We start from the raw sequence: 20624 nt of genomic DNA on the forward strand, positions 1-20624 counted from the left end.
ATAATTTTATAAATACAATTTCAACATTATACTGAATCTTGTGAATAGATTTATGGGATTATTTTGGACCGGGAGTTAGGCTTTTTGAGTGTTTTGAAACACAAAGGTTACCTTAAGCAAGGGGCGTATTTGAGTAGTAAATATAAATTATTCACATCTTAAAATATGTCACAAATAATTAAGAAATGTCAACATTTATGTTTAAAAAAATGGTACAATAATTAGATCTTTTTAAAATTCCCAAACTGTAAATTGCTGAGCTGAATATACATTACATATAGTAAGTAAAGTAAATTTTATTCAGGAAAGTACATACATAGTTGATTTACAAACATAATGTTGGATTATGTTAGGGTGAGGTGGGGGAAAAACACTTAGAATAAAACTTAATAGTAATTGAGCTTAAAGTATAAATTGCATTAAAAAAATAAAATAAAAAAGGAGGGGAACATGGTAGAAAATAGTCAATATACAAGTTGGTCAACAAACAGCACTGTTTAAAAATAGTAAGACATGGGTTGACATTTAGGAGTAAGGTAGGTTACATGCAGTTAATTAGGTAGTGTTTAGTTTTTATCTTAAACTGGTTGAGAGAGGTACAGTCTTTGACATGATTGGGAAGGTCATTCCACATTCTGGGTCCCTTGATTTTTGAAGTATTTCTAGTTTGATTAAGTCGTACTCTTGGAATATCAAATAGGTATTTGTTTCTGGCGTAGTGCTCATGGGTTCTGTTACAACCTTCTAAGAAGCTTTTAAGGTCAGGATTGACATTACAGTTCAGAGTTTTAAATATATAGAGTACACATGAGAGGATGTGCAGTGACTTAATATCTAATATATTCAGAGGTTTGAGTAGGGGTACCGAGTGATGTCTGGGGCCAGAGTTAGATATTGTCCTAATAGCAGCTTTGTGTTGAGTGATTAGAGGACGTAAATGATTTTGGATAGTAGAACCCCAAGCACAAATACCATAGTTGAGATAAGGAAAGATGAGGGAGTAATAGAGCGTCACCAGGGCAGGGCGAGGTACATAATAGCTGATCTTAGAAAGAATGCCAACAGTTTAAGAAACTTTTTTTTGCTATATTTAAAATGTCCCTGGAAATTCAGCTTGTTATTAATAAGGACACCAAGGAATTTACCATCAACTTTACTACTGATTTGTATATTGCTTATTCTTACATTAATTTCATTTGAGGATTTATTACCAAACAAAATATAGAAAGCTTTGTCAATGTTAAGGGTGAGTTTGCTAGTAGTTAGCCAAAGATGGACTTTATTTAGTTCAGTATTCACAGTGACAATTAGAGCAAGGGGGGTCAGGACTGGAGAAAATGAAAGTTGTCATCAGCAAATAAGATTGGTTTGAGGTGTTGGGAGGCATTTGGAAGGTCATTAATGTAGATAAGAAAGAGGAGAGGGCCAAGTATGCTGCCCTGTGGAACACCAATGTTGATGGGTAGGATGGGAGAAATGGGATTATTCACAGAAAAATACTGGAGCCTGTCAGTAAGGTAAGACTGAAGGTATTGGAGGGAGTGTCCTCTGACTCCATAATGTTGTAATTTAAGAAGAAGGTTTTGGTGGTTGACAGTGTCAAAAGCCTTACGCAGGTCCACAAACAACCCAACAGGGAACTCATTTTTATCAAGAACTGTATGTATCAAGTTAATCATAATAATAAGTGCATCGTTAGTGCTTTTATTGGGTCTGAAACCATATTGGCAAGAGCTAGGTATATTGAGTCTGGCTAGATATGAGTAAAGCTGCTTGTAGATTAGCTTTTCAAATATTTTTGACAAAGTTGGCAGAATTGAGATAGGTCTGTATTTGTTGACATCAGTGAGATCACCACATTTATGGACGGGTTACCCTCGCTTTTTTTTTAGAATATCTGGAAAGGTTTGGAGTTCAAGTGACTTGTTGAAGAGCAGTGCAATGGCAGGAGCTAGAAATCTGGTGTTTTTTTTTGTAAATTAGAGATTCTATCTCATCAAGGGCGCTTGACTTAGTTTTAAGGGAAAGGATTACCTCATTAACATCAGAGGAATTAGCGGGAGCTAGGTACAGGAGACTCTGGATAGTTACCTGTAAGGTAGTCTTTAATATTAGTAAGTGAGGATGGAATATCATGAGCAAGGGATGTCCCAATGGATGAAAAGAACCTATTGAATTCAATAGCAGTGTCTGAGGCCGAAAGCACACCATCGTCATTGGATAGGAGAATTGGTTTTTTATTCAAATCTCTATTATTTTATCTCTTTATTCATATCTCTATAATAGTTTCACAATCGCCCACAGGATGGATATGGGGTCTTAAATACATATTTACCATCATCAAAAAAATCATATGTATTCATTTATGTAAACCTTAAGGACACTCACCTTGTTAATACTTCATACACTGAACAGATAATTTCTCCAACCCATCCTCCAAAAATTATAAACGTTATACCAACTATAATGGTTGAGCGTATAATGGCGTCTTCTACCAAAAAAAAATCACATTTTGACATGCCAAAAAGTAGAGCTAAAACTGTCCTTTGCCTAAAATAAGCAATCCTAAGCCTAGCGTACGCCACCTTAGGCCTAATTTAGTATATATATATGTCTATACTAAGCCTAGCAACGTTTTGATTTGGTTGTTGCTTTTTTTCCTCACGCCCTCTACCAAATTATCACTACGTGAACTTATTTTGGCTACTTCAGTTGATTTGTGTACGTCCGGGAAATATAGTTACTACGGAGTACTGGCATTATTGGACGACTGTTGAAGTTGTGACAAACTTAACTGTTAAACAGGTGTTAAGGAAGGATTCCTGAGGCTAGTTGTTCATCACAGGTTGGTTATTCATCACAGGCTGGTTGTTCATCACTTTTTTTATTATTAATACATTAGGTACATCTGTATTTGTGCAGCTGCCCTAGGCTATATGAAGGGGAGTACAGTGTGTCAAAAAGGTAGCTACGTGATGCTAAAAAATCCCCATCACACAGGATGGTTAGTCATCGCAACTATTCACAGTGATGAAGCTACCAGCGTCTGTGTCATTAATGACTGTACTGTTGTCAGACAAGAACTGACTGAATATACACAAAGTGGGCAACGGTGTCTGATTAGGAGATCACAAGCAAAGATGGTAGCAACTGAATGCCTCATGCACTTAGTTCAATACCAACGTACAGAGGTAAGCAGTGACATAAACTGGAAAGTGAGAGCGGGAAAGAATGAGAGACGTGTTGCTAGTGAGCGGCCTCACTCGAAGTCGCAGTACCGGCACACGAAGGGCGTGGGGGAATTGCATTTGTTATCGTTCAACATCGGATGCCTGCTGAGGCGTAAGTCGATGCAGTCTTCTCTCCCAAAATAGTTGTTGGGTTCGCCCTCAGCGAAGTCTTCGGATGAAATCTGCCTTCCGTCCAACCACCACCAGCGACCCTGATACTTCCTGCCTCCCAGGAACACTGCCGAAATGCCACTGTAATCTGTGTGAGTCAATACTAAGTCAAGATACAAGTCCACTACGGGCTCACTTTGTTCCAGGTAGCTGACTCTAAAAAACACAAACAAGTCAAGATATCTTGTAAGAGCATAGTACAGGTAGATGCACAGTTAACCCAAGGGGTGACACAAACCAGGGTTGTGGATAATGTAGTTCTTGAGGATGAAGAGATTCTTGGGTGTGGCCAGGTCGCCCATGAGTCCCTTGCAGTGCTCGCGGGCCTGGAGCCAGGAGAGGGCGTGCTTGCTGACGAACAAGCACTCGCCTCCCAGCAGCCTCACGTAGGGAGCGGGGCAGCTGCCACCTGGTAGACATAAACGTTCAAATGATCATCATCTAAGATAAAATCTTTGCAGCAGGTCGATGGGATGGAAGCAGCATCCCGGGTCATCCCAGACCTTCCATCCCACCGGCCTGCTCCAAACATTTCAATTGTAGATATATCGATATATCACATTGTTGTTATTTCCTTGTGCGCCATTGCTTAAATTAATATTAATGCGTATTCTTTGTGATTAATATTAATTTTTAATGTCATGAATATTTTTTGTTATTAATTTGCTTGTAGCTCATAACTGCATCGTTCTTTGATCACGCATAGATCTTTCCTGAAGCAAAACTAAGAATTTATGCACTACTAGCTATTACCTCAGTTCTTACATACTATCTCGACTACTAGCTATAATTGTTATTAATAGTACCATTAGTCAGGATAGCTTGCCATATACACGCGAGGAGGTGTTCCACAGGAGGCTACGACCCTCCGTCAATCATGCTATACTCGGTGAACTGTTCCAGAGATCAACAACCCTATTTCCAGTCCCATATTTAAATTGGTAAAGTTTGGACTCTGAAACTCCCACGTAAACCTCGTTTGAAAACAGCGTTGAAGAATGTGTTGAACACCTTCCAGTGATGTTGAACACCTTCCAGTGTTGTTGAACACCTTCCAGTGATGTTGAACACCTTCCAGTGTTGTTGAACACCTTCCAGTGATGTTGAACACCTTCCAGTGATGTTGAACACCTTCCAGTGATGTTGAACACCTTCCAGTGATGTTGAACACCTTCCAGTGATGTTGAACACCTTCCAGTGTTGTTGAACACCTTCCAGTGATGTTGAACACCTTCCAGTGTTGTTGAACACCTTCCAGTGATGTTGAACACCTTCCAGTGATGTTGAACACCTTCCAGTGGTGTTGAACACCTTCCAGTGTTGTTGAACACCTTCCAGTGGTGTTGAACACCTTCCAGTGGTGTTGAACACCTTCCAGTGTTGTTGAACACCTTCCAGTGGTGTTGAACACCTTCCAGTGGTGTTGAACACCTTCCAGTGGTGTTGAACACCTTCCAGTGGTGTTGAACACCTTCCAGTGGTGTTGAACACCTTCCAGTGGTGTTGAACACCTTCCAGTGGTGTTGAACACCTTCCAGTGGTGTTGAACACCTTCCAGTGGTGTTGAACACCTTCCAGTGGTGTTGAACACCTTCCAGTGGTGTTGAACACCTTCCAGTGGTGTTGAACACCTTCCAGTGGTGTTGAACACCTTCCAGTGGTGTTGAACACCTTCCAGTGGTGTTGAACACCTTCCAGTGGTGTTGAACACCTTCCAGTGGTGTTGAACACCTTCCAGTGGTGTTGAACACCTTCCAGTGGTGTTGAACACCTTCCAGTGGTGTTGAACACCTTCCAGTGGTGTTGAACACCTTCCAGTGGTGTTGAACACCTTCCAGTGGTGTTGAACACCTTCCAGTGGTGTTGAACACCTTCCAGTGGTGTTGAACACCTTCCAGTGGTGTTGAACACCTTCCAGTGGTGTTGAACACCTTCCAGTGGTGTTGAACACCTTCCAGTGGTGTTGAACACCTTCCAGTGGTGTTGAACACCTTCCAGTGGTGTTGAACACCTTCCAGTGGTGTTGAACACCTTCCAGTGGTGTTGAACACCTTCCAGTGGTGTTGAACACCTTCCAGTGGTGTTGAACACCTTCCAGTGGTGTTGAACACCTTCCAGTGGTGTTGAACACCTTCCAGTGGTGTTGAACACCTTCCAGTGGTGTTGAACACCTTCCAGTGGTGTTGAACACCTTCCAGTGGTGTTGAACACCTTCCAGTGGTGTTGAACACCTTCCAGTGGTGTTGAACACCTTCCAGTGGTGTTGAACACCTTCCAGTGGTGTTGAACACCTTCCAGTGGTGTTGAACACCTTCCAGTGGTGTTGAACACCTTCCAGTGGTGTTGAACACCTTCCAGTGGTGTTGAACACCTTCCAGTGGTGTTGAACACCTTCCAGTGGTGTTGAACACCTTCCAGTGGTGTTGAACACCTTCCAGTGGTGTTGAACACCTTCCAGTGGTGTTGAACACCTTCCAGTGGTGTTGAACACCTTCCAGTGGTGTTGAACACCTTCCAGTGGTGTCGAACACCTTCCAGTGGTGTCGAACACCTTCCAGTGGTGTCGAACACCTTCCAGTGGTGTCGAACACCTTCCAGTGGTGTCGAACACCTTCCAGTGGTGTCGAACACCTTCCAGTGGTGTCGAACACCTTCCAGTGGTGTCGAACACCTTCCAGTGGTGTCGAACACCTTCCAGTGGTGTCGAACACCTTCCAGTGGTGTCGAACACCTTCCAGTGGTGTCGAACACCTTCCAGTGGTGTCGAACACCTTCCAGTGGTGTCGAACACCTTCCAGTGGTGTCGAACACCTTCCAGTGGTGTCGAACACCATCCAGTGGTGTCGAACACCTTCCAGTGGTGTCGAACACCATCCAGTGGTGTCGAACACCATCCAGTGGTGTCGAACACCTTCCAGTGGTGTCGAACACCTTCCAGTGGTGTCGAACACCATCCAGTGGTGTCGAACACCTTCCAGTGGTGTCGAACACCTTCCAGTGGTGTCGAACACCTTCCAGTGGTGTCGAACACCTTCCAGTGGTGTCGAACACCTTCCAGTGGTGTCGAACACCTTCCAGTGGTGTCGAACACCTTCCAGTGGTGTCGAACACCTTCCAGTGGTGTCGAACACCTTCCAGTGGTGTCGAACACCTTCCAGTGGTGTCGAACACCTTCCAGTGGTGTCGAACACCTTCCAGTGGTGTCGAACACCTTCCAGTGGTGTCGAACACCTTCCAGTGGTGTCGAACACCTTCCAGTGGTGTTGAACACCTTCCAGTGATGTTGAACACACTCTAGTGGTGCAGGCGATGAGTCACAATAACGTGGCTGAAGTATGTTGACCAGACCACACACTAAAAGGTGATTGATTGATGGAGATTAAGCCACCCAAAAGGTAGCACGGGCATGAATAGCCCGTAAGTGCCATTACCAGTATCAATAGATGATACTGGAGATCTGTGGAGGTGCAACTGCACCCTGCGTGACGGGAGATGTCTCCCGTGTGATGAGGGAGTTGTTGTTGTTATTATAGATTCAGCTACTCGGAACAAGTTCTAAGTAGCACGGGCTATGGTGAGCCCGTAAAACTTACCTGGCACAGGAGCGGGGCAAGTAGCACAGGCTATGGGAGCCCGTAGTGGACTTACCTCGCAAAGGAGCGGTGTGGATGAGGGATTGATTGATTGATTGATAAAGATTAAGCCACCCAAAAGGTGGCACGGGCATGAATAGCCCGTAAGTGGTGGCCATTTTAAGCCATTACCAGTATCAAGAGCTGATACTGGAGATCTGTGGAGGTTTCGATGACAGATGATTGATGAAGATTAAGCCACCCAAAAGGTGGCACGGGCATGAATAGCCCGTAAGTGGTGGCCCTTTTAAGCCATTACCAGTATCAAGAGCTGATACTGGAGATCTGTGGAGGTGCGACTGCACCCTGCGTGACGGGAGATGTCTCCCTTATGAATGTGTTAAGATGAAGATGAAGCAACCCAAAAGGTGGCACGGGCATGAATAGCTCGTAAGTGGTGGCCCTTTTGAGCCATCACCAGTATCAATAGATGATACTGGAGATCTGTGGAGGTGCGACTGCACCCTGCGTGACGGGAGATGTCTCCCGGACCAAATGGTGACCAGACGGTGGACAAACGAGAGAGAGAGAGAAGATTAAGCCACCCAAAAGGTGGCTTGGGCATGAATAGCCCGTAAGTGGTGGCCCTTTTGAGCCATTACCAGTATCAAGAGCTGATACTGGAGATCTGTGGAGGTGCGACTGCACCCTGCGTGACGGGAGATGTCTCTTTTTGGACTAGATGGTGGTGATGCAGGCAATAAATAGGCAAGAGAGAGACGTGAGGAGCAAGGCAAAAGGTACGAATGGTAAGGTGTAGTAGAGGGGATAGTAGTAGGAATAAGAACTGCAGAAGGCCCATTGGCCCATACGAGGCAGCTCCTCGTATGGGAATGACCACCGAATGAGAAGGGGATAGTAATAGGAATAAGAAGATAGCAAGGAAACGTAAGAGAAAACAATGAACAGAGAGAAGAGAGAAAGAAAAGGAAAAAGAAAGAAAGATAAATGGAAGGGTAAGATTATGTTAAGTCACGTTTGTTAGAAAGATTAGAGCATTTGAGTATATACTGTGAAAGGGAAGAGTCCACAGCAACAAAGCCAGGACTCAAGTTCATGTTGGGTACATTGTGTATAAGAGCCGATTCTACAAGACGGCGTCTGTGTAGAGTAGAGGCAGGAAAGATTATGTTGGAGGAAGACCAATCAATGGGATGATTAGAATCCTTCACATGACAGAAGAGAGCATTGTTAGTGTCTGCAGACTTAACACTTCTCTTGTGTTCTTTAGACACAAAGAGAAGTCTTCTTTAGACTTAACACAAGAGAAGTGTTAAGTCTGCAGACTGTGTATTAAATATTGTTTTGTTTTATATAAATTAATATTATTATACATAAAAGTTCTATGTATAGTTAGGCTAGGTTAGTTTAGGTGATTAGGTTCTGTTGGCGATTATGCAACTACATCCCACACCAAATTCATTCCATCCAGCGGTCGACCCCACAGACGCATTCATAAATTTGAACATGCTGTTCATTCAAAACGGGAATGTTCTCAAATAAAAATTATTATTATAATATATATTAGCATGTTGTGTATATTTAGGCATAGGTTAGGTTAGGTGTTTAGGTTCTGTTGGCGATTATTTGTATTTGTAGTACGTGGGTGAAGCATTTACAGCGTTGTGGTTCGAACACAAGTCGTCAGTGAAGCACTTGTTCCGGAAGTGTTCGAATGAAATAAGTTGTGAGTCGTGTGTAAATCGTTTTTCATTCATAAACAGGGGGTTTGGCGGGTGCATGGAATCACTTTTGGATCTTTGTTTATGAGGACGGGCTGGATTCCTTAATTACTCCTCGGTTTCGTGGAACGTGCAAAATGGCAACGCCGCGTCTGTTGTTGTAGTAATGAATTAGATTATGAATGATTAGGCACTTTATAACGATGAGTTTCATTGGTCAAAAAAACCACACACCAGTTTACATAATTCACACTGCTATCGAAAGGAAAATAGTGTAGAGCTATGAATAAAAATTAATATATGTGCATTAGTGAAAAGGGGAAACGGCTCTACTTTTGTGCAAAAGAGTTTTTTTTACCTGTTGTGTAAATTATATAACGGATGATAATTTTACGTTTTGGCATTTGCCTGAGTGAGGCAGAGACGACGTGGCGTCACACACAACGCTCCCTTGACCGTCGTCGTTGGCCGTCAGTCAACACAAACCGTTTTTTTCAAGTTTTCAAATTCAAATTCAAATGTTTATTCAGGTAAAGTACATACATACAAGAGGTTATACAAAAATTGATAGATTTATAGATAGAGATAGTACATACAAAGCCTAAAGCCACTATTACGCAAAACGTTTCCGGCAGGACAAGTTAAAAGTAGTTTGCAAACATTTACATTTGTGAATATAGTTGATATACTTTAGACGAATAATGGTATCAAAAACTAATTAAATATCAATATCAGAAATTGGCGGGAGAATCATAAAGTATTATTATTCATTATCATTGTTTACTTTGACAGCTGGAAGACAAAGTGAAATGAATAGGGTCTATGTAATGTGTATTATATTCCTGAGAACTACTATTATTAAATTAATGTATTTAATTTCCTAATTAATTATGTAATAGTATGCATAGTTGAGCAAATAATTACGCGAGAGAGAGAAACAGACAGAGCCACAAAGACACTTACGTTATTAATATGGCAGACATTTACCTAGCCTTACGCAAGGTAAGACATGTGGAATGTCTGGTCATATTACGCGAGTAATTCGTTGTCATGTGATGAATATCTTATACTCAACATGGACTACATGATGAAGTATGCTATTCGACAAACTAGTGCTTCTAAAAACAAGCCAGTTTCCTACAATGGCTGTTTAACCATCAAACTATAGCGGAAATCGTCGTTCGGGTGAAGGAATGTGAGCCCTTCACTCTCCCCAGACCAATCCACGAGTCAACTCCAGAGTGCAGACTCTTTATCAGGGATGAACTCCAGGGATGAGAGGCTATGTCAACGAGGGGCAATAGTTGCTATGAGAGAGTGATTGAGAGAGGCATGTCAATCGCCGCCATCGCTGGAGAACTTGGAATTACTGTTACGACCCTGGGCCCAGTACTGTACTGTGGCAGATGGACCCAGGATCGTATGGCATTTGTTATTGTTTACATATAGATGAAATAGAGACCCTTCACGTATGCATGTTACTTTGATAGGCCCTGAATGTGTTGAGATTATATGTTGGAAAATTGTTTTATAAATTAGAGTTTTTAGATAGGCTTGTATAAGAAGGAGTGTTAATTGTCTGGTAGTTTTATACACAAGATTTGTTACTAAATTTGTAAATGGCGGGCGATTGCGTCCTTGCCAGACGTAAGAGTATTTTGATGCTCCTAGCTTTTTAATTACACTGTGATGATACTTGGTGTAGTGTATTGTAAATCTAATGATGATATATTTATACTTAGAATTGAATGATGACAATTAAATGTTGTATTAGAGAGTACGATCAGCTGATCAAGCCAGGCAACCAGCCACGTGGTGACAATAATTTCAGCCTCTTGTGTTCGCGACGTTGGGCCAGTCTGGACGTCCCCTTCTGCTCTACTTCTTAAGTTTTATAAATAAGTTAAGTACCACTACTACGTGCCACCACGTGTTCTAAGTGTAACCTTGTCTGTATTCGCTGGTCATAACCTGTATCTAGATCCAGTGAACACATGCCTGATATAATTATAATTATTTAGGTTAAGGTAAATTGTCCCTTAAGGAATCGTAGACTACCTCTAGTTTGCTGTATGTGAATCTCGTCTTCTGCCTGTGTGGGGTCAGAGAGGTGACGTAAGGTAGAGGTGGTGAAGTATTCTGTTGTACTTGGGGGGGTTTAGGGTTATAATAAATTAGGTAACATATTTACCGGGAGTTTGCATCACCCCACCTTACCTCAAGGGGTTACCTTACCTCAAGGGGTTACCTTACCTCAAGGTAAGGTAACCCCTCTTGATTAGGGTTAGGTGATCTGTTCTAGACTGCAGACCATATTTATGTATTTATTGTTGGGAACTGCTTCCCTGGGGGCCGGGCCCATCCTACCCTTTAAATGGTACTCCTATACCTTGTTCAACCCAAACAGACTCCAAGTTGTAATAATTACAAAGCCAACTGTTCGACTGTGGCGGGGCGGTGGGAAGAACCCAGGGACTTGAACGACAAACGTCACTTTGGTGGACCAAGAAAAACCTCTTCTGAAGAAGACCATCTGTTCCTTGAATGCAACCGTCAGTCTCCCTTTATGAATGGCTGTTGCCATCAGGGAAGAACAGGTATTAGATTACAATAGGGATTAGAGTCGACGCACAGTGTGAGACCACCTTCGTGGTGCAGACATCCATCACCCCTCTAGAGGAACTAGAGGGAACCACTGGATTCCCGCCAAAAAAGGTAAACTTAAGAGTACTATAGAGCAGCAAGATTGACTTTTGTCAGATCTTGAATTACTGGGTAATCAGTGAAGATTACTGGGCCCGCATAGTCTTCAGTCATGAGAGGACACTCACGTCAGCAACTAATGGCAGATTACACTGCTGGCGTCCCAACAACACATCATATGAACAACAGTTTATATATGAAATCGTCAGGAGTGGTTATATATCGTGCAATGTATGGAGGTGGATACATGTATTCGGTGTAGGAGAACTTACTGACATTATCAGACGATGGTTTGCTGAAGAACGCAATACTGAGCTCCTCAAGTGGCCCAACAAAGGCTGCGATATGGACCCATAGAGAATGTATGGGGGAATATAGTTAGTAACTGGGAGCCGAGGCGGGAGCGACCCCACCAACGGCGGCTTCACCACACGCTGGCCGACTGGCAGTTGTGGCTCTGTTGTTGTTATAGATTAAGCTACTCGGAACAAGTTCCAAGTAGCACGGGCTATGGCGAGCCCGTGACTTACCTGGCACAGGAGTGGAGCAAGTAGCACGGGCTATGGTGAGCCCATAGTGGACTTACCTGGCACAGGAGTGGGACAAGTAGCACGGGCTATGGTGAGCCCATAGTGGACTTACCTGGCACAGGAGTGGGGCAAGTAGCACGGGCTATGGTGAGCCCATAGTGGACTTACCTGGCACAGGAGTGGAGCAAGTAGCACGGGCTATGGTGAGCCCATAGTGGACTTACCTGGCACAGGAGCGGTGCTGGGATCTTGTGGCTCTGTAATCCGCAGGTAATCTACAACCACGTCACCTCAATGTCTCAGAGGTTGAAGCAGGTTATAAACAGCAATGGAAGGTGGACAAGATATTGAGAGTTTGGGAAGATTTGAAACGAGTTTCCTGTTCGTCTGTTTATGAACATGACTTCTTTCTGATTGATGATAAATGTATATAATAAATATAATCATGTTATGCTGTCGATGAGTCACAATAACGTGGCTAAAGTATGTTGACCAGACCACACACTAGAAGGTGAAGGGACGACAACGACGTTTCGGTCCGTCCTGGACCATTCTCAAGTCGACTTGAGAATAGTCCAGGACGGACCGAAACGTCGTCGTCCCTTCACCTTCTAGTGTGTGGTCTGATCAACATGTTATCCTGGTTAACCACAACTGTACCTGTATGGGTACCTGTGTAACTGCAGTTCTGAACGTTGGCTATCTCCGTCCAGGCCTCGGCGTACTCTCCGGGGCCTCCGCCGGGCGTCGACGCGGTGCTCTGAACGGCGAGGACACCCTGAAGGCCCGCCACCAGGAGGCCCGCCACCAGGACGCCCGCCACCAGCAGCCGCCCCACTGACGCCATCATTGCTCCCGCCATTATACACTAAAACACATTAAGTAACTTTAATTTACCAATTATTTAACAAATAGTTATGTATTCCTCCTCTGTAATATTTGGCAAAGTTACATATGTATACATGTGGAGTTAATGCAGAGGGTGACGACTGTCTCCATAGTGAGGCGTACAGAGGAAGGCAGCCAACTGTGGCGTGGGAGGAGGGCAGCCAACTGTGGTGTACAGAGGAAGGCAGCCAACTGTGGTGTACAGAGGAAGGCAGCCAACTGTGGCGTACAGAGGAAGGCAGCCAACTGTGGCGTACAGAGGAAGGCAGCCAACTGTGGCGTGGGAGGAGGGCAGCCAACTGTGGTGTACAGAGGAAGGCAGCCAACTGTGGCGTACAGAGGAAGGCAGCCAACTGTGGCGTACAGAGGAAGGCAGCCAACTGTGGCGTGGGAGGAGGGCAGCCAACTGTGGTGTACAGAGGAAGACAGCCAACTATGGCGTACAGAGAAAGGCAGCCAACTGTGGCGTACAGAGGAAGGCAGCTAACTGTGGCGTACAGAGGTAGGCAGCCAACAGTGGCGTACAGAGGAAGGCAGCCAACAGTGGCGTACAGAGCAAGGCAGCCAACTGTGGAGTACAGAGGTAGGCAGCCAACAGTGGCGTACAGAGGAAGGCAGCCAACAGTGGCGTACAGAGCAAGGCAGCCAACTGTAGCGTACAGAGGAAGGCAGCCAACTGTGGCGTACAGAGGAAGGCAGCCAACTGTAGCGTACAGAGGAAGGCAGCCAACTGTGGCGTACACAGGAAGGCAGCCAACTGTGGCGTACAGAGGAAGGCAGCCAACTGTGGCGTACAAAGGAAGGCAGCCAACTGTGGCGTACAAAGGAAGGCAGCCAGCTGTGGCGTACACAGGAAGGCAGCCAACTGTGGCGTACAGAGGAAGGCAGCCAACTGTGGCGTACAAAGGAAGGCAGCCAACTGTGGCGTACAGAGGAAGGCAGCCAACTGTAGCGTACAGAGGAAGGCAGCCAACTGTGGCGTACAGAGGAAGGCAGCCAACTGTGGCGTACAGAGGAAGGCAGCCAACTGTGGCGTACAGAGGAAGGCAGCCAGCTGTGGCGTACAGAGGAAGGCAGCCAGCTGTGGCGTACAGAGGAAGGCAGCCAGCTGTGGCGTACAGAGGAAGGCAGCCAGCTGTGGCGTACAGAGGAAGGCAGCCAGCTGTGGCGTACAGAGGAAGGCAGCCAACTGTGGCGTACAGAGGAAGGCAGCCAGCTATGGCGTACAGAGGAAGGCAGCCAGCGGTGGCGTACAGAGGAAGGCAGCCAACTGTGACGTACAGAGGAAGGCAGCCAGCTGTGGCGTACAGAGGAAGGCAGCCAGCTGTGGCGTACAGAGGAAGGCAGCCAACTGTGGCGTACAGAGGAAGGCAGCCAGCTATGGCGTACAGAGGAAGGCAGCCAGCTGTGGTGTACAGAGGAAGGCAGCCAACTGAGGCGTACAGAGGAAGGCAGCCAACTGTGGCGTACAGAGGAAGGCAGCCAATTGTGGTGTACAGAGGAAGGCAGCCAACTGTGGCGTACAGAGGAAGGCAGCCAACTGTGGCGTACAGAGGAAGGCAGCCAACTGTGGTGTACAGAGGAAGGCAGCAAACTGAGACGTAAAAAGGAAGGCAGCCAACTGTGGCGTACAGAGGAAGGCAGCAAACTGTGGTGTACAGAGGAAGGCAGCAAACTGAGGCGTAAAAAGGAAGGGAGCCAACTGTGGTGTACAGAGGAAGGCAGCCAACTGTGGCGTACAGAGGAAGGCAGCCAACTGTGGCGTACAGAGGAAGGCAGCCAACTGTGGTGTACAGAGGAAGGCAGCCAACTGTGGTGTACAGAGGAAGGCAGCCAGCTATGGCGTACAGAGGAAGGCAGCCAGCTGTGGTGTACAGAGGAAGGCAGCCAGCTGTGGTGTACAGAGGAAGGCAGCCAACTGAGGCGTACAGAGGAAGGCAGCCAACTGTGGCGTACAGAGGAAGGCAGCCAATTGTGGTGTACAGAGGAAGGCAGCCAACTGTGGCGTACAGAGGAAGGCAGCCAACTGTGGCGTACAGAGGAAGGCAGCAAACTGTGGTGTACAGAGGAAGGCAGCAAACTGAGGCGTAAAAAGGAAGGCAGCCAACTGTGGTGTACAGAGGAAGGCAGCCAACTGTGGTGTACAGAGGAAGGCAGCCAACTGTGGCGTACAGAGGAAGGCAGCCAACTGTGGTGTACAGAGGAAGGCAGCCAACTGTGGTGGGAGGAACTAGAATAAGAGCGGCGAGGAACTAGAATAAGAGCGGCGAGGAACTAGAATAAGAGCGGCGAGGAACTAGAATAAGAGCGGCGAGGAACTAGAATAAGAGCGGCGAGGAACTAGAATAAGAGCGGCGAGGAACTAGAATAAGAGCGGCGAGGAACTAGAATAAGAGCGGCGAGGAACTAGAATAAGAGCGGCGAGGAACTAGAATAAGAGCGGCGAGGAACTAGAATAAGAGCGGCGAGGAACTTGAATAAGAGCGGCGAGGAACTAGAATAAGAGCGGCGAGGAACTTGAATAAGAGCGGCGAGGAACTAGAATAAGAGCGGCGAGGAACTAGAATAAGAGCGGCGAGGAACTAGAATAAGAGCGGCGAGGAACTAGAATAAGAGCGGCGAGGAACTAGAATAAGAGCGGCGAGGAACTAGAATAAGAGCGGCGAGGAACTAGAATAAGAGCGGCGAGGAACTAGAATAAGAGCGGCGAGGAACTAGAATAAGAGCGGCGAGGAACTTGAATAAGAGCGGCGAGGAACTAGAATAAGAGCGGCGAGGAACTTGAATAAGAGCGGCGAGGAACTAGAATAAGAGCGGCGAGGAACTAGAATAAGAGCGGCGAGGAACTAGAATAAGAGCGGCGAGGAACTAGAATAAGAGCGGCGAGGAACTAGAATAAGAGCGGCGAGGAACTAGAATAAGAGCGGCGAGGAACTAGAATAAGAGCGGCGAGGAACTAGAATAAGAGCGGCGAGGAACTAGAATAAGAGCGGCGAGGAACTAGAATAAGAGCGGCGAGGAACTAGAATAAGAGCGGCGAGGAACTAGAATAAGAGCGGCGAGGACCTAGAATAAGAGCGGCGAGGAACTAGAATAAGAGCGGCGAGGAACTTGAATAAGAGCGGCGAGGAACTAGAATAAGAGCGGCGAGGAACTTGAATAAGAGCGGCGAGGAACTAGAATAAGAGCGGCGAGGAACTAGAATAAGAGCGGCGAGGAACTAGAATAAGAGCGGCGAGGAACTAGAATAAGAGCGGCGAGGAACTAGAATAAGAGCGGCGAGGAACTAGAATAAGAGCGGCGAGGAACTAGAATAAGAGCGGCGAGGAACTAGAATAAGAGCGGCGAGGAACTAGAATAAGAGCGGCGAGGAACTAGAATAAGAGCGGCGAGGAACTAGAATAAGAGCGGCGAGGAACTAGAATAAGAGCGGCGAGGAACTAGAATAAGAGCGGCGAGGAACTAGAATAAGAGCGGCGAGGAACTAGAATAAGAGCGGCGAGGAACTAGAATAAGAGCAGCGAGGAACTAGAATAAGAGCGGCGAGGAACTAGAATAAGAGCGGCGAGGAACTAGAATAAGAGCGGCGAGGAACTAGAATTAAGAGCGGCGAGGAACTAGAATAAGAGCAGGCGAGGAACTAGAATAAGAGCGGCGAGGAACTAGAATAAGAGCGGCGAGGAACTAGAATAAGAGCGGCGAGGAACTAGAATAAGAGCGGCGAGGAACTAGAATAAGAGCGGCGAGGAACTAGAATAAGAGCGGCGAGGAACTAGAATTAGAGCGGCGAGGAACTAGAATAAGAGCGGCGAGGAACTAGAATTAGAGCGGCGAGGATCTAGAATAAGAGCGGCGAGGAACTAGAATTAGAGCGGCGAGGAACTAGAATAAGAGCGGCGAGGAACTAGAATAAGAGCGGCGAGGAACTAGAATAAGAGCGGCGAGGAACTAGAATAAGAGCGGCGAGGAACTAGAATAAGAGCGGCGAGGAACTAGAATAAGAGCAGCGAGGAACTTGAATAAGAGCGGCGAGGAAGTAGAATAAGAGCGGCGAGGAACTAGAATAAGAGCGGCGAGGAACTAGAATAAGAGCGGCGAGGAACTAGAATAAGAGCGGCGAGGAACTAGAATAAGAGCGGCGAGGAACTAGAATAAGAGCGGCGAGGAACTAGAATAAGAGCGGCGAGGAACTAGAATAAGAGAAGCGAGGAACTAGAATAAGAGCGGTGAGGAACTTGAATAAGAGCGGCGAAGAACTAGAATAGGAGCGGCGAGGAACTAGAATAAGAGCGGCGAGGAACTAGAATAAGAGCGGCGAGGAACTAGAATAAGAGCGGCGAGGAACTAGAATAAGAGAAGCGAGGAACTAGAATAAGAGCGGTGAGGAACTTGAATAAGAGCGGCGAAGAACTAGAATAGGAGCGGCGAGGAACTAGAATAAGAGCGGCGAGGAACTAGAATAAGAGCGGCGAGGAACTAGAATAAGAGCGGCGAGGAACTAGAATAAGAGAAGCGAGGAACTAGAATAAGAGCGGTGAGGAACTTGAATAAGAGCGGCGAAGAACTAGAATAGGAGCGGCGAGGAACTAGAATAAGAGCGGCGAGGAACTAGAATAAGAGCGGTGAGGAACTAGAATAAGAGAAGCGAGGAACTAGAATAAGAGCGGTGAGGAACTAGAATAAGAGCGGCGAGGAACTAGAATAAGAGCGGCGAGGAACTAGAATAAGAGCGGCGAGGAACTAGAATTAGAGCGGCGAGGAACTAGAATAAGAGCGGCGAGGAACTAGAATAAGAGCGGCGAGGAACTAGAATTAGAGCGGCGAGGAACTTGAATAAGAGCGGCGAAGAACTATATAGTTTAAGATACGAGCCGCAAAATGGCGGCGTCTGAAGGAGTGATCATAAGTGCCAGAACGAGTCTTGAACATAACCTACCGAAGAGGACTGGATCAAGAGGTTCCTGATGCTCCTGCTGGTCGCAGTAGACCTTCAAGCCTCCGGTGTGTCCGGCAGCTGACTGATGCTCTCGGAAACTCTTCCCTTCATTGTAAACGCTTTTCTGCTGTTGTTTGCACCTTTCAAGGCTGTGTTATGATGCCTGGTAAAGGCTGTGTTGTGGTGTTACTCAAGGTTGTGTTTCATAACATTCGAGGTTGTGTTGTGATGACACACGAGGCTGTGTTGTGATGATACATTTACTGAATGACCTCAGGGAGGATTGTTTAGAATTTCAAGCATTTCTCTTTCCCTATCGGTTTCCAACCCCGTCTGTCTGTCTGTCTGTCTGTCTGTCTGTCTGTCTGTCTGTCTGTCTGTCTGTCTGTCTGTCTGTCTGTCTGTCTGTCTGTCTGTCTGTCTGTCTGTCTCTGTCTGTACTCACCTAGTTGTACTCACCTAGTTGTGTTTGCGGGGGTTGAGCTCTGGCTCTTTGGTCCCGCCTCTCAACCGTCAATCAACAGGTGTACAGATTCATGAGCCTATCGGGCTCTGTCATATCTACACTTGAATCTGTGTATGGAGTCAGCCTCCACCACATCACTTCCTAATGCATTCCATTTGTCAACCACTCTGACACTAAAAAATTTCTTTCTAATATCTCTGTGGCTCATTTGGGCATTCAGTTTCCACCTGTGTCCCCTTGTGCGTGTTCCCCTTGTGTTAAATAGACTGTCTTTATCTACCCTATCAATCCCCTTCAGAATCTTGAATGCGGTGATCATGTCCCCCCTAACTCTTCTGTCTTCCAGCGAAGTGAGGTTTAATTCCCGTAGTCTCTCCTCGTAGCTCATACCACTCAGCTCGGGTACTAGTCTGGTGGCAAACCTTTGAACCTTTTCCAGTTTAGTCTTATCCTTGACTAGATATGGACTCCATGCTGGGGCTGCATACTCCAGGATTGGCCTGACATATGTGGTATACAAAGTTCTGAATGATTCTTTACACAAGTTTCTGAATGCCGTTCGTATGTTGGCCAGCCTGGCATATGCCGCTGATGTTATCCGCTTGATATGTGCTGCAGGAGACAGGTCTGGCGTGATATCAACCCCCAAGTCTTTTTCCTTCTCTGACTCCTGAAGAATTTCCTCTCCCAGATGATACCTTGTATCTGGCCTCCTGCTCCCTACACCTATCTTCATTACATTACATTTGGTTGGGTTAAACTCTAACAACCATTTGTTTGACCATTCCTTCAGCTTGTCTAGGTCTTCTTGAAGCCTCAAACAGTCCTCTTCTGTTTTAATCCTTCTCTTAATTTTAGCATCGTCCGCAAACATTGAGAGAAATGAATCGATACCCTCCGGGAGATCATTTACATATATCAGAAACAAGATAGGACCGAGTACAGAGCCCTGTGGGACTCCACTGGTGACTTCACGCCAATCGGAGGTCTCACCCCTCACCGTAACTCTCTGCTTCCTATTGCTTAGATACTCCCTTATCCACTGGAGCACCTTACCAGCTACACCTGCCTGTCTCTCCAGCTTATGTACCAGCCTCTTATGCGGTACTGTGTCAAAGGCTTTCCGACAATCCAAGAAAATGCAGTCCGCCCAGCCCTCTCTTTCTTGCTTAATCTGTGTCACCTGATCGTAGAATTCTATCAAGCCTGTAAGGCAAGATTTACCCTCCCTGAATCCATGTTGGCGATTTGTCACGAAGTCCCTTCTCTCCAGATGTGTTACCAGGTTTTTTCTCACGATCTTCTCCATCACCTTGCATGGTATACAAGTCAAGGACACTGGCCTGTAGTTCAGTGCCTCTTGTCTGTCGCCCTTTTTGTATATTGGGACCACATTCGCCGTCTTCCATATTTCTGGTAGGTCTCCCGTCTCTAGTGACTTACTATACACTATGGAGAGTGGCAAGCAAAGTGCCTCTGCACACTCTTTCAGTACCCATGGTGAGATCCCATCTGGACCAACAGCCTTTCTAACATCCAGATCCAGCAGGTGTCTCTTGACCTCCTCTCTCGTAATTTCGAACTCCTCCAAGGCCGCCTGGTTTACCTCCCTTTCTCCTAGCACAGTGACCTCACCCTGTTCTATTGTGAAGACCTCCTGGAACCTCTTGTTGAGTTCCTCACACACCTCTCTGTCATTCTCTGTATACCTGTCCTCGCCTGTTCTAAGTTTCAATACCTGTTCTTTCACTGTTGTTTTCCTTCTGATGTGACTGTGGAGTAGCTTTGGTTCGGTCTTGGCTTTGTTTGCTATATCATTTTCAAAATTTTTCTCTGCTTCTCTTCTCACCCTGACGTACTCATTCCTGGTTCTCTGGTATCTCTCTCTGCTTTCTGGTGTTCTGTTATTCCGGAAGTTCCTCCACGCCCTTTTGTTCAGTTTCTTCGCTTCCATACATGCCCTATTATACCAGGGATTCTTCTGTTGCTTCTCGGATTTTTCCCTTTGGGCCGGGATGAACCTGTTTACTGCCTCCTGACACTTTTGGGTAACATAGTCCATCATACCCTGTACAGACTTGTCTCTGAGGTCTGTGTCCCAAGGTATTTCACTTAGGAAACTTCTCATCTGTTCATAATTCCCCTTTCGGTATGCCAGCCTTTTGATTCCTAGTTCTTTTTGGGGGGAGATAAGTCCTAGCTCTACCAGGTACTCAAAGTTCAATACACTGTGGTCACTCATTCCCAAGGGCGCTTCCATCTTAACTTCCCTTATATCCCATTCATTTAGGGTAAATATCAAATCAAGCATTGCTGGTTCATCTTCTCCTCTCATTCTTGTTGGTTCTTTGGTGTGCTGGCTTAGAAAGTTTCTTGTTGCCACGTC

General features: G+C 46.0%; 1 protein-coding gene across 2 annotated transcripts; it reads right to left on the reverse strand.

Annotated features, from left to right (window-relative positions):
* Positions 1 to 2252: 2252 nt before the first annotated feature.
* On the reverse strand, positions 2253 to 17910 carry LOC123768908 (C-type lectin-like). Of its 2 annotated transcripts, none has more exons than XM_045759704.2 (4): positions 17773 to 17910; positions 12621 to 12816; positions 3640 to 3810; positions 2253 to 3489 (listed from the first exon to the last, which is right to left on the reverse strand). In XM_045759704.2, the coding sequence occupies exons 2-4, from the start codon at positions 12808 to 12810 to the stop codon at positions 3260 to 3262; spliced, it is 591 nt and encodes a 196-aa protein (XP_045615660.1). In that variant the 5' UTR covers positions 12811 to 12816; positions 17773 to 17910; the 3' UTR covers positions 2253 to 3259. The 2 variants fall into 2 exon arrangements, with proteins under 2 accessions (XP_045615660.1, XP_045615659.1); XM_045759703.2 differs by having other exon boundaries at positions 12609 to 12816.
* Between the last annotated feature and the right edge of the window lie 2714 nt (positions 17911 to 20624).

This window comes from Procambarus clarkii, chromosome 64, assembly GCF_040958095.1.
Source record: "Procambarus clarkii isolate CNS0578487 chromosome 64, FALCON_Pclarkii_2.0, whole genome shotgun sequence".
Classification (NCBI taxonomy): domain Eukaryota; kingdom Metazoa; phylum Arthropoda; class Malacostraca; order Decapoda; family Cambaridae; genus Procambarus; species Procambarus clarkii.

What these genes read in the sequence shown, in the direction of transcription:
- LOC123768908 (XM_045759703.2), bottom strand. Translation starts at nt 12,810, where the DNA reads ATGGCGGGAGCAATGATGGCGTCAGTGGGGCGGCTGCTGGTGGCGGGC. An exon ending in TTACACAGGTACCCATACAG is followed by an intron (nt 3,811 to 12,608) that starts GTACAGTTGTGG and finishes TATGTCTACCAG; the next exon opens with GTGGCAGCTGCCCCGCTCCC. An exon ending in CTACATTATCCACAACCCTG is followed by an intron (nt 3,490 to 3,639) that starts GTTTGTGTCACC and finishes TGACTCACACAG; the next exon opens with ATTACAGTGGCATTTCGGCA.